Source organism: Polyodon spathula, chromosome 5 (genome assembly GCF_017654505.1).
Source record: "Polyodon spathula isolate WHYD16114869_AA chromosome 5, ASM1765450v1, whole genome shotgun sequence".
Classification (NCBI taxonomy): domain Eukaryota; kingdom Metazoa; phylum Chordata; class Actinopteri; order Acipenseriformes; family Polyodontidae; genus Polyodon; species Polyodon spathula.
In genome coordinates, this window is record NC_054538.1 from 1946316 (window position 1) to 1958738 (window position 12423).

Below are 12423 nucleotides of genomic sequence, written 5' to 3' on the forward strand. Positions count from 1 at the left end.
GTTGATAATCGTCATTTTCCTGTTATATGGTGCAGTTCGAAAAACTTTCCAAACTTCGCTGGACACACCCTGAACACTCCTCTGCAATAGCCAATAAATAAAAAATGAAAAACAAATGCTAATTTCGTGTTAGCCCAAATTACAAACACATGTACACCATTGGTCTGGAGAATTGTTTTTGATATTATTTCAGCGTGCAATAATAAAGTGTAGATCTATTCTTTATACAGATTTGTACAGAAATACAGATATGTACAGAAGCATATTGTAAAGTTTCACATCTTGGGTGTTCACAGAAGATTTTTCTTTACTTTTATTTAATTGTGTGATACAAATTTTATTTAATCTTTCTGGAGACACGATTTTAACTGCGAGCTAAAAAGCCAAGTTTGAACCAAAAATATAAATAGAATAATCTTTATATAGCGCCTTTCATAGCGAACCACCATCACAAAACGCTTTACAAGATACAAGACTAGGGTGTGTAAACTATGTATCAGTTGCAGAGTCACTTACAACATCCCACCCGAAAGACGGAGCACGAAAGTGACTTGCTCAGGGTCACACAATATGTTGCGGCGCCTGTAAGCGATGTGGGTGGAGCTTAATAGGAAGTGAAGTGAGTGTCTGGGGGAGAGTCACCAAAACAAGACAGAATCGGGGAATGCGGCGGAAGACTGCACAAGTTGTAACAATTTAAAACGAATACACAGAGGTATGGCCCCTAAAGCTTTTTATGGAAAGACCGTTTTTTTTATGATCTGTTTTGGTGTTATGTTTTTCGAATGTGTTTGTAGACCTGCTTAATTGCTGTGGTGTTCGTTTTTGAAAGAGGAGGATGCGATAGGGTTAGGGGTGGGGTAGAGTTGAGCCAAGCAACCGGTTTCCGTTAATTAATATAAGGGTTTAACTTTTTAAACACGAAGGCTAAACAAACGTGGCTTTAAAGATACAGGTTAGTTGGGGCTTTGACCCCGACGGGGACGCGAATGTGGTAAGGACGCCACTGTTACCACAGCTTTAGTAACATAACAGATCCCGTAGCTGTTTTCTGTGCGGCCACACAGTCTGAGCACATTTGGTAAACTCGGCTGTTTTTGGCACACACCGACTGGCGCTCATTGCTGTCCCCCGCCCTTGTCCTGAACTAGTTCTGCAAGTCCCCAGTTGCTATGATGGTTTATCTTTTCCACTGCCTGTAAACCAAGCTCAACCAGCAGATGTTACTGTGTTATTTTCTGTGTTGTTTCTAACTGAGCTTCACGTGACTACACAGAACTTGTTTCTGTATGTAGTTACTAAGTTAACACATGAGAAATTTGGTGGTGAAGCTATTTATACTGGTGTTGTCAGTGCAATATATGTATATATGTGTGTGTGTGTGCCTCTCTCTCTCTCTACTATATATATATATATATATATATATATATATATATATATATATATATATATATATATATATATATATAATATAATATAAAATGGGTGTATATACAGTCGCAGACAAAAGTATTGGCACCCTTAACTTAATATACAGTAATTGAAAAAAACATATTAAATACAAGCATTTACTTAACATTACTAACTAATTAATATGACAAAGGCCAAAATACACAATTCCTGGTAGTTTAACAAACCTTTTTCTGTTTTAAATCAGAAGTACTTACGCAATTTAAAGTATTTGTTAATGACAAAATTATTGCCACCTTTACATTTTAAAAGGCTGTACAAATGTCTTAGAATAGATTTAAAATATATTGAAACCTGTTACATAGAAACTAAGTGCATTATAAAGTCAATAGCCAGAAGAAGAGGTAATTATTTCCAGCATCTGTTTAAGAAGAACGTTTTGGCTCACACAGTAGGTGATGATCAAGACAAAAAAGCATGATTCACATTTCAGAAAAGCATTCGCAGCAAACTACAACAAAGGAAATGTCTACAGAACAGTATGAAATAAATATGGAATACCAAAATCCACAGTTGAAGCAGTAATCAAGAAATATCACAGAACAAATTCAGCTGAAACACTTGAAAGAAGTGGACAGCCAAAGAATATGACAGGTACAGCAGGTAGGAGAATTGACAAGGCAGCTAACAAAAGAGGCATAGACTTAAAGAAAGATTTAGAAGCATCAGGCATAATAGTGCACTAAAGAACTGTACAAATGCACCTGAACACAGAAGAGTTGTATAGACGTAGACCTCACTGCAAACTACTTTTCCAAAAAATATGATTAGGAGTCTGAAGCATTCTCAACCAAAATCTCTGGTCCAATGAGAATAAATAATACAGTGGCTCTCAAAAGTATTCACCCCCTTGGAATTTTTTCTGTACTTTGCTGCATCCATTTTGCCCTCCATCTTCACAAGCTTTCCAGGATCTGACGCAGCGAAGCATCCCCATAGCATGATGCTGCCACCACCATGCTTCACGGTAGGGATGGTGTTCTCAGGATGATATGTGGTATTAGGCTTGCGCCAAACATATCGCTTAGCGTTGAGGCCAAAAAGCTCTATTTTGGTCTCATCAGACCATAGAATCTCCTTCCACTTGGTCTCAGGGTCTCCCACATGCCTTCTGGCAAACTCTAACCGAGATTTGATGTGAGTTTTTTTCAACAATGGCTTTTTTTTTGCCACTCTCCCATAAAGGCCAGTTTTGTGAAGCACCCGGGTTATTGTTGCCATATTCACAGTGTCTCCCAGCTCAGCCGTGGAAGACTGTAATGCCTTTAGAGTTGCCATAGGCCTCTTGGTGGCCTCCCTGACTAGTGCCCTTCTCGCCCGGATACTCAGTTTTTGAGGATGGCCTGTTTTAGACAGATTCACAGTTGTGCCATATTCTCTCCATTTCTTAATAATGGACTTTACTGTGCTCCGGGGGATATTCAATGCCTTGGAAATGTTCTTATATCCTACCCCTTATTGGTGCTTTTGAAGAACCTTATTCTGGATTTGCTTTGAATGTTCCTTCATCTTCATGATGTAATTTTTGTTAGGAAATGTACTAACCAACTGTAGGACCGCCCAGAAGCAGATGTATTTAACCGGAAATCATGTGAAACACCTTAAATGCACATAGGTGGACTCCATTCAACTAATTATGTGACTTCTAAAGACAATTGGTTGCACCAGGGCTTATTTAGGTGTGTCATAGCAAAGGGGGTGAATACTTATGCAATCAATTATTTTCTGTTTTGTATTTGTAATTAATTTAGAACAATTTGTAGATTTTATTTTTCACTTTGCCATTATGGACTTTTTTGTGTTGATCAGTGGCAAAAACTCCTAATTAAATCCATTTTGATTCCATGTTGTAACACAATAAAATGTGGAAAAGTTCAAGGGGGTGAATACTTTTGAGAGCCACTGTATATAACTTTTCCCCCAAAATGGACCACAGTCTGTTTGGAAGAAAAGGGGAAAACCTTGTACCTATAGTTAAATATGGAGGTGGTTCGATCATGATATGGGGGTGTTTTAGAAGTTTAAGGACTGGAGACATTCATCTGATTGAAGTTGGAATGAATGCAACTGTATCAAAACATGTTTTCCAAACCTTGTTGGTCAGATTTCTTGTGGGTATATATACTGTACTTGAGTGGTAATTTTGTTTTGAAGTGTCTTGTACGAGGAGGTAAGAATTCCTAATAAACGGCAAGGCCTGCTGAGTAGTTTATTTTAGAATTTTGAATTTTGAATTTAAGTTCACTGCACTTAAATAAGCAAACCATCGCTATTAGAAAAAATACCTTAAAACATCTTCTGCTACTGTGTTTTTCTTTTGCTGTTTTTTTCCTTGGCTACCCAAATACATAGACATTCATGCTTTTTTTCTTTGCGGTCTTCTGTGGTAATCTCCAAGGTTCCCGTAGTGATGGATTGGATTTTTTTCAGATTAAACTAATTCCATTTCATACTCTAAAGAAATCAAAATCTGTTGTTTACCATGACATAACCTATGGCAATGGAGCGATCTGTTTGGTTGGAAGGGTTGTTATTAACTGGGCAGAAACCACCAAACGTTTTCGCTTATTTAACATGAAACCTGTAGACTGCAAAGTGCCCTTTAGATATGCAATTGCAGAGTCCTGCTATATTGCTAGGTAGATATTTTTCAGTATTTTTAAAATGAAAAATTTGGAAGTAGTTGATTTGACAATCTACACCTAATATACTTAGCCTAAATCCTGCTGTTGATACACTGCTGAATGTGTGCCCAGTGTATCAGTAACAGATTCAAATGCATCTAAAGCTCTGTCTATCAGATTGGGTGGAAGCTTTATTTCAGCATGCCCGTGGGGAAACTTGTTTAAGCACACGTGTTTGCTGCTGTAGCTGGCAGAGGAAGGGCAATGGAACATAAGAAAGTTTACAAACGGAGGCCATTCAGCCTATCTTCCTTGTTTGGTTGTTAGTAGCTTATTGATCCCAGAATCTCATCAAGCAGCTTCTTGAAGGATCCCAGAGTGTCAGCTTCAACAACATTACTGGGGAGTTGGTTCCAGACCCTCACAATTCTCTTTGTAAAAAAAGTACCTCCTATTTTCTGTTTTGAATGCCCCTTTGTCTAATCTCCATTTGTGACACCTGGTCCTTGTTTCTTTTTTCAGGTCGAAAAAGGCCCTCAGGTCGACATTGTCGATGCCTTTTAGAATTTTTAATGATTGAATCAGGCCTCCACGTAGTCTTCTTTGTTCAAGACTGAATAGATTCAATTCTTTTAGCCTGTCTGCATATGACATGCCTTTTAAACCTGGAATAATTCTGGTCGCTCTTCTTTGCACTCTTTCTAGAGCAGCAATATCCTTTTTGTAGCGAGGTGACCAGAACTGAACACAATATTCAAGATGAGGTCTTACTAATGCATTGTACAGTTTTAACATTACTTCCCTTGATTTAAATTCAACACCTTTCACAATATCTCAGAGCATCTTGTTGGCCTTTTTTATAGCTTCCCCACATTGTCTAGATGAAGACATTTCTGAGAGTACAAAAACTCCTAAGTCTTTTTCATAGATTCCTTCTTCAATTTCAGTATCTCCCATATGATATTTATAATGCACATTTTTATTTCCTGTGTGCAGTACCTTACACTTTTCTCTATTAAATGTCATTTGCCATGTGTCTGCCCGGTTCTGAATCTTGTCTAGATCATTTTGAATGACCTTTGCTGCTGCAACAGTGTTTGCCACTCCTCCTATTTTTGTGTAGTCTGCAAATTTAACAAGTTTGCTTACTATACCAGAATCTAAATCATTAATGTATGTTAGGAATAGCAGAGGACCTAGTACTGATCCTTGTGGTACTTCACTGGTTACCTCACTCCATCTCGAGGTTTCTCCTCTAATCAGTGCTTTCTGTTTTCTACATGTTAACCACTCCCTAATCCATGTACTTGCATGTCCTTGAATCCCTACTGCGTTCAGTTTGAGAATTAATCTTTTATGTGGGACTTTGTCAAAAGCTTTCTGAAAATGTAAATAAACCATGTCATATGCTTTGCAATTATCCATTATCGATGTTGCAGCTTCAAAAAAATCAAGCAGGTTTGTAATTTGCTAATAGTTTGAGAATCACTGCCAGCCCCTGTTAGAACCTCAAAATGCTATTTCTTATCCAAGAGCAGTTTTAATTCAAAACACTTTGAGATCATGTTTGTTGCAGCTTACAGCATAGCTCAGAAACTATTGGTGATTTTGAATGAATAATTGTAACATTTGAAATACTGCTTTTATCAAACCATAGCTGTCACTCTCTATCAAGCTGAGCTACGGTTTTCATCCAGAGACTACTGACGTTAAGATAATTTTAACAAATACACATCTGAATTACACATGCATTCTAGGATTCACCCATCCATTATACTTCTTATTACTACTTATAGTATGCAATGATATTTGACATGTTTTTAAAAATACATTCAGAGATGCTTCGTTTTTGTTAATAAAAACACCCAAAACATTTCTGTTTGAATCTGAACACCACCAATGCATCTACCTACCACACCTTGGCTCTAATGGCCGTGTGCTGTGTTATTTGGAATCTGCAAAACTCAACTGTGTTTCCTCGGAAGCACACAAAGATTTAGGCTCTGCTCGAATTTAACTCTGGGCTGACATTGTTCTCTGAACTGTAAAGTGTGTGATAACTCCTGAGTGTTCAGCAGGATTCTGACCCCTGCTGGACAGCTGAAGTATTGGCGTCATGGTGAAGAATGTTTCGGAAAAGCAAAAAACGACACAGCAGCAGCAGCTCCCAAAGCAGTGAAGTCAGCACAAAGAGCAAGGTGGGTTCACTCCTCTAGCATCACATAGAAAAGGGGCAGTAAAAAACGTTTGCAGAAAACTACAGCTTCAATACACACTTTTTTTTAAATAATACTAGAAGTATAAATACCCAGTAAGCAGTAAAAACCCTTCTACCATCTATCCATGCAATTCAAATCCACCTCGTAGTCTGCTCATCAAAGTGAAAGCTTGTATTCTGTCAATTAGAACACTGGGCTGGCCTGGACTGACAACTGCTTGTCGGAGTGAATTTTAAGCCGTCACAAACATCTGCTTGCTAATCGTGTGGTTTACATACTGATGAGACTACTTATGCAGCAGCAGAACAATTCAGGACACAGAGGGATCACTTGTGTTCTACTTTTACAGTTTAGAATGTCTAAGATTGCATTTAATTCTTCATTAAACTTGACCGTTCCTGAGGGATTCTAATACACACTAGTTTTAAGAAACGGAAGGTGTCCACTACAAAGGGGTTTGTGCTGAGTAATATTCCTGACTCCTGATATACTCCTCCAGGACTGATGCTGCTGCTGTAACTCTATTTTGTGTTGTGGTGCTGTTCTTCACTCTGTCTATGTCTGTGCCTCTGATCAGTCTGTAGATTCCAGCCTGGGTGGTCTCTCCAGATCCAGTACAGTAGCCAGCCTTGACACCGACTCCACCAAGAGCTCAGGTACTGACGACAGCCCCTTTATTCATGTGACAAAACAGCACGCCTTCACAGCATCCTTTGCACATGAGCTGGTGTGCTTGTTCATGAAGTAGTCCTGTCCATGTGCTAGAATTGGCTTTAGTACCCCTTGCCTTGTCAGCAGCTGACTTGCCCTGTAGGCAGATTGGGCTCTTAGGTTGCTGAATCTCATTTAAAAGAAAACCGATTCAGCGTTCATTTGCAGCACCACGTGCTGTTGGAAGGGATGCCGTTTTGAGTAAGATGTTAACAGACGGCCCGTCTACAATGTGGACATTAAATATCCTTGGGTACAATTTAAAAGAAGCAGAGACATATTTGAGATTATGGCGTATGTTCAGTTGGGGTTTCTAAATACTGCCGCAGTAGTGTTTAAATCATTAAAAGAAGGCCACTTTGTGAAAACCAACATCTAACAATGTACCTTTAGTGCATTTGCTCTTTAAAAGAAAGCAAAATGCCAGATGTGTTTCTACTTTATATATTTGGTGGCTGTGAGCAACCAAGACGGCATGCCACAGTACGCTGCCCTGGTCCAGCCTCCAACATGCCAATTGCACGAAGGTGCTGCTCACTTGGCAGACGTGGCATATTGTTTTTTTTTCCGTGATTTTCTTTTTTGCTTTTATTCATGCTTGCAATTCAACAGCTGAAATCACTCCATATCCAGTGTCCAATCAACTGTCTCACTAATTAGGTGATTAAGTGCATATGCAGTCACTCAAGCGTGTCATGGTAAAGGGTGAATGATCGCGTGATTAAAAAGAAACCAAAACACTTTGTCAATGTACATAATTTATACCTTATTTTTTTCAAAAATAAATGTGTTATAATAGTTAAGTGTATTTTGATGCTAATTTTATATATAAGTGGTTAAGATCAGATGATAGATCTCTATGCATTATGCATCTTTTTTTTTTTTTACGAGTATTCCAGTAACCCTGGCGTTCTGGCTAAACTAAGCCTGTACTTTTAGTTTTATTACACAAATCCTTTAAATACTGATATGTTTATTGTTTGTTCTCATAAATTAATTTTTGTATTGTATTGATTCAATTTCAGGCAACAGCACTTCAGATGCCTGTGTCGAGTTCCGTGTGAAGTATGTTGGGGCGATAGAGAAACTGCACTTTGAAATGTGCAGGACTCTTCAGGAGCCTCTGGACTTGGTGAACTATATTGATGTGGCCCAGGTAAGAACCTTGTGTGTCACACACCCAGCCTTGAATAAAGGATACTGAATTCTGAATTATTTCTCAACAAGTACGCTGCGATTGATAACAAATTTGAAGAATTAAGTGATTATAGCTGACAAAATAGTTCTGTACATTTTCCTGCCATATATATCCATTCAATTGTGCAGCTTTGAAAGAAACCCATATTTTAGCAAGCATGTGTTTTAATTTAAAATCATGATACAGTAACTGGTATTACATTTCTGTTCGTAAGATTTGTAATCCAAGATATTTAAATTTCAAATACATTTAGACTACAGTTCTGGCAGACTTCTGAATTTGAAAGTGGTGAGTTTTAATGTTTCCAGCTGTGACCTGAAATGCTGCATACTGATAGTGAAAAAGGTTACCCATTTTTATAGTGAGTAGTTGCTGACAGGCTGAATATCTGTCGAGTTTTGTTTCATGGTTTATCCTGCTGGTGGTGCCAAAGGACTGCATAGTAGCACTAGTTTATAGGAACTATAATAAAAGGTAATAGTTTTTTGCTTAGTATGTTTAGTAATCCTTTATCATGTTCCCAAGTACAGTTCTCAGTTTTTTTGTATTTTTATTTCTGCCAGTGCTGTGTGTTTGGTAGTTTTTTGTGTATAGCCTAAAGTGTTCTGTGATTGGATTTGAATCCTTATACAGGATGTAGTACAATTCACCCCAATGGGAATAAATCCTAGAAAGCAAAAGGGGGTCAGTGGAGGTGTAATAATAGCAATAACTGACAACCTCCAGTGCCTGATGAAGATTATTTCACATGTGAAAAAGCATTGTATAGAACACGGGTCCTGTAAAATGTAGAACCCAAATGCAAAAAAAATTAAACTCCAAATGTGCTCCTAGTATCTCAGTTAGAGGATGTTGAAAACTAAAATCAAGTCTTGGATTTCTTTCTTTTTTTTCTCTCAAAACATGAAAGAAACCAGATGACCAAAGAACATATGTTTTGTGTGTGTGTTTTGCTGTTTCTCTTTAAAGCAAGATGGAAAGCTGCCCTTTGTGCCAATAGAGGAGGAAATGATCCTGGCAGTCTCAAAGTACGGGGTCAAAGTCGCCACAGTGGATCAGTGCGTGAGTGCTTTCATGTTAATGTCGTTTTTGGAAGACAAGACCCAAGTGGATTTTGACGTAAAATCTTTTTGTTTCTTGATAGAGGTTGCTTTGCTGAGAGGGGAAAATATGCACAGTGGAACAAAAGGCCATTCTTTTTAGTGTCAAGGATAGACAGAACTTGGAACAGACATTTACTAATTAAAGTGCTGCATTTATTTGAATTTTCTTGCATATTTGTTACATTTTTGTTCTAGTTGCTGTTTGTTTTATTGTTTTTTTTTTATTATTTATTATTTTTTATTTAAAATGTAATGCTTGGCAATTAGTTTTATTGTTTTTCTCCCCAATTTAGTAATGTCCAATTATTTTTAGGCTCAGCCCACCGCTACCACCCCTGCGCTGACTTGGGAAGGGTGAAGACAAACACATGCTGTCCTCCGAAGCCAGTCGCCCGGGCATTTACACTCTGCAGACTCACCATGCAGCCACCCAGAGCTACAGCGTCGGAGGACAACGCAGCTCTGGGCAGCTTACAGGCAAGCCCGCAGGCACCCAGCCAGACCACAGGGGTCGCTGGTGTGTGGTGAGCTGAAGACACCCTGGTCGATCTAGCTCTCCCTCATGGGCTCGATTTTACAAAGTCGTCTCATAAGGGTTATGATATAAAATGTAGATTTATGAATGGACTGTAACTAGTTTCTTGTTTTGACAGGGTGCGCTGCACCGGCACCCATTATATCTGATAGTCCACATGCTGTGTTACGATGATGGCTTGGGAGCTGGCAAGAACATCCTGGCTCTGAAAACAACAGATTCCAACCAGGAAGAATGCAACATCTGGGTATACCAGTGTAACGGCTCAGTAAGTGTGAGACGGTACTGAGAAATGCATTGGTCCTGACGTTGCTAGGCTATTCCACTAAGGGATTCATTTGATCAGCCTATACCCCACCGGTAAAAGGCAAAGATTGATTTTTAGAGCTTTTTACATCACTTGAGAAACCCCCTGGATTATGCTTGTTATTTGATTTATAAAATGGTGGTTAATACAATCCAGCACGATTCCCCATGCTGTAAAATGCTCTAAAATGACTGTTAGAAAATGTATGCTTGAGTATTAAAATACACCTAAAAATGTGCAATAGTCCCCATAGAAGAAGCCTTTAGCAGTATAGAATAAATAACTCACTAAGCAAATCTAATATGCTAATGTGTTTATGTATATGTTACCATTTATTTTGGCGTATTTTCCAGGACCCCCTTGTAAACAAGGCCTCAGTCTCATTGGGCACTACATCTGGTTAAATAAATAAATACAAAATAGGAGGGCTGTCAGTTTTGTGCATGTATGTATGTATGAATGAATGAATGAATGACAAGCCCTTAAAAATCCAGGCACTGTGCAGTGAGCATTTCAGAACTGAGATTAATAAAGTAAACCTCTTGTTTTGCGTGATTGCATGCATCACTATGATTTTCTTTGTTCTGCAGGAACAGGCACATGCCATTTGCAAGGTGCTGTCAACAGCCTTCGACTCCGTTTTAACATCAGTGAAATCTTGACCCCCTTGTGAATGATATTGTCTGGATTAATAAACTTAATCTGTTATAGCGGAATAACAGGGGAGATGCTAACAGCAGTGAGTTGGAAAATGTCCAGTGCTGTGACTGTGAAACTAGATAGATACCATTGTTGATCCATCAGAATTGTGTAACTAATCCTAACTTATTTAATGTGAAATCCAGAACCTCAAGCCATGTTTGCCATTGAGAAATTTAGAAATGAGTAATGCAATATTGCGTTTTCCTTTTGTATTGCATTTCGTTTCATGGAGATGACTCGATGTCCAATATTACTAACTGTAGCCTTTTACTAATTACAGGAGGCTTCTGTCATTCTTAATGAAAAGTGGCAAAACTTGGTTTGCCAGTACTATAATAAGCCAAGTGGTAATTACATTAAGGACAAACCAAGTGTGATTTAATTTCAAAGAGCTGATAAAAGTCTGTATGTTATTTATATTATTTCATTAATTTTTATACCCCATACATTTTTATTTTTTATTTTGTATTTAAAATGTGTCTTGCCCATGTTCGTGTCAGATCCAAGGTACAATAAAGTATACTAAGCTGCACTGCTGTCTGACCTCTTTAATACCAAATAGCCTGGCTTTGTGGTATTTCCTTTTCTGCATTTCATCCCTAAATACATATGTTCAGAGTAACTGCACCGTGAAGAAATGAACATGCTTGAATGCAGTTTTTGCGTTACATGTGATCTAGGCACCTTTAGTATTAACAAGCCAGTCAGTGATATTCGGCTGTAAATTCAAAATTAGAGCCACCAGTAACATGAAAAAAAAAATTACCATGAGGAGGGCAACTTTACAGTAATGATATGTATCACGATAAACAGGTCGCGATGTGATCACATGATAATTGAATTAAGGACTGTTTTGTTAAAGGACAAAAATAAAATGAGTTAGGGAGAGTATGTATTCACGCCAACTATTCTTCATTGAAGAATCACTTGGTGATCTACAAAGAGCTACATTACGCTTTGCTTTTGGTCTGGGATCACGAAAAAAATGATACATGTAAAGAAAGTATCACGATTCACTGATACATGATGAATTGTGACAGCCCTAATCACGTGCAAAACAACCACAGGACAGCTTGGCTCTTATAAAACAATAACATAATTTTCAGGGTAAATTTACATTGTAACCCAGCATTGCAGGCTCACAACTTTACAATGCCGAACTGCTGGGAAAAGGGTTTTCTTTTTTCTTTCTTTCTTTTAAGCACAGCAGGATGTTGTTAAGAACTGGAGGCCAAGAGACAGTGGGAACAAACCCCATCTAAATTACTGTGTAATCTTTGGCAATCCCTCATTCTTGAAATGCAACATTAATATTGAAAAGAGAATTAGACTTGCACTCTTAAAATATATGTACCTTAAAGGATTTGTATATGTATACATATAAAATATTGATATTACAATACCGTCCATTTGCTTGTATGCCTCTCGTTAGTGCATGTAAATACCGACCATTGTAGGTATGGGATTGTTGCCCAAATAATAAAAAAAAACAAAAAAACATGCACATTATTTATTTTTTGTTAAACGCCTAAATGCTCATTTCATTTTGTATAA

General features: G+C 38.0%; 1 protein-coding gene across 2 annotated transcripts; it reads left to right on the forward strand.

Annotated features, from left to right (window-relative positions):
• The first annotated feature begins 590 nt into the window (after window positions 1–590).
• Window positions 591–11401, forward strand: LOC121315405 (integrin beta-1-binding protein 1-like). Of its 2 annotated transcripts, none has more exons than XM_041249461.1 (7): window positions 591–715; window positions 6170–6292; window positions 6891–6969; window positions 8050–8180; window positions 9192–9284; window positions 9979–10128; window positions 10758–11401. In XM_041249461.1, the coding sequence occupies exons 2-7, from the start codon at window positions 6221–6223 to the stop codon at window positions 10827–10829; spliced, it is 597 nt and encodes a 198-aa protein (XP_041105395.1). In that variant the 5' UTR covers window positions 591–715; window positions 6170–6220; the 3' UTR covers window positions 10830–11401. The 2 variants fall into 2 exon arrangements, with proteins under 2 accessions (XP_041105395.1, XP_041105394.1); XM_041249460.1 differs by having other exon boundaries at window positions 592–715; window positions 6173–6292.
• The last annotated feature ends 1022 nt before the right edge of the window (window positions 11402–12423 follow it).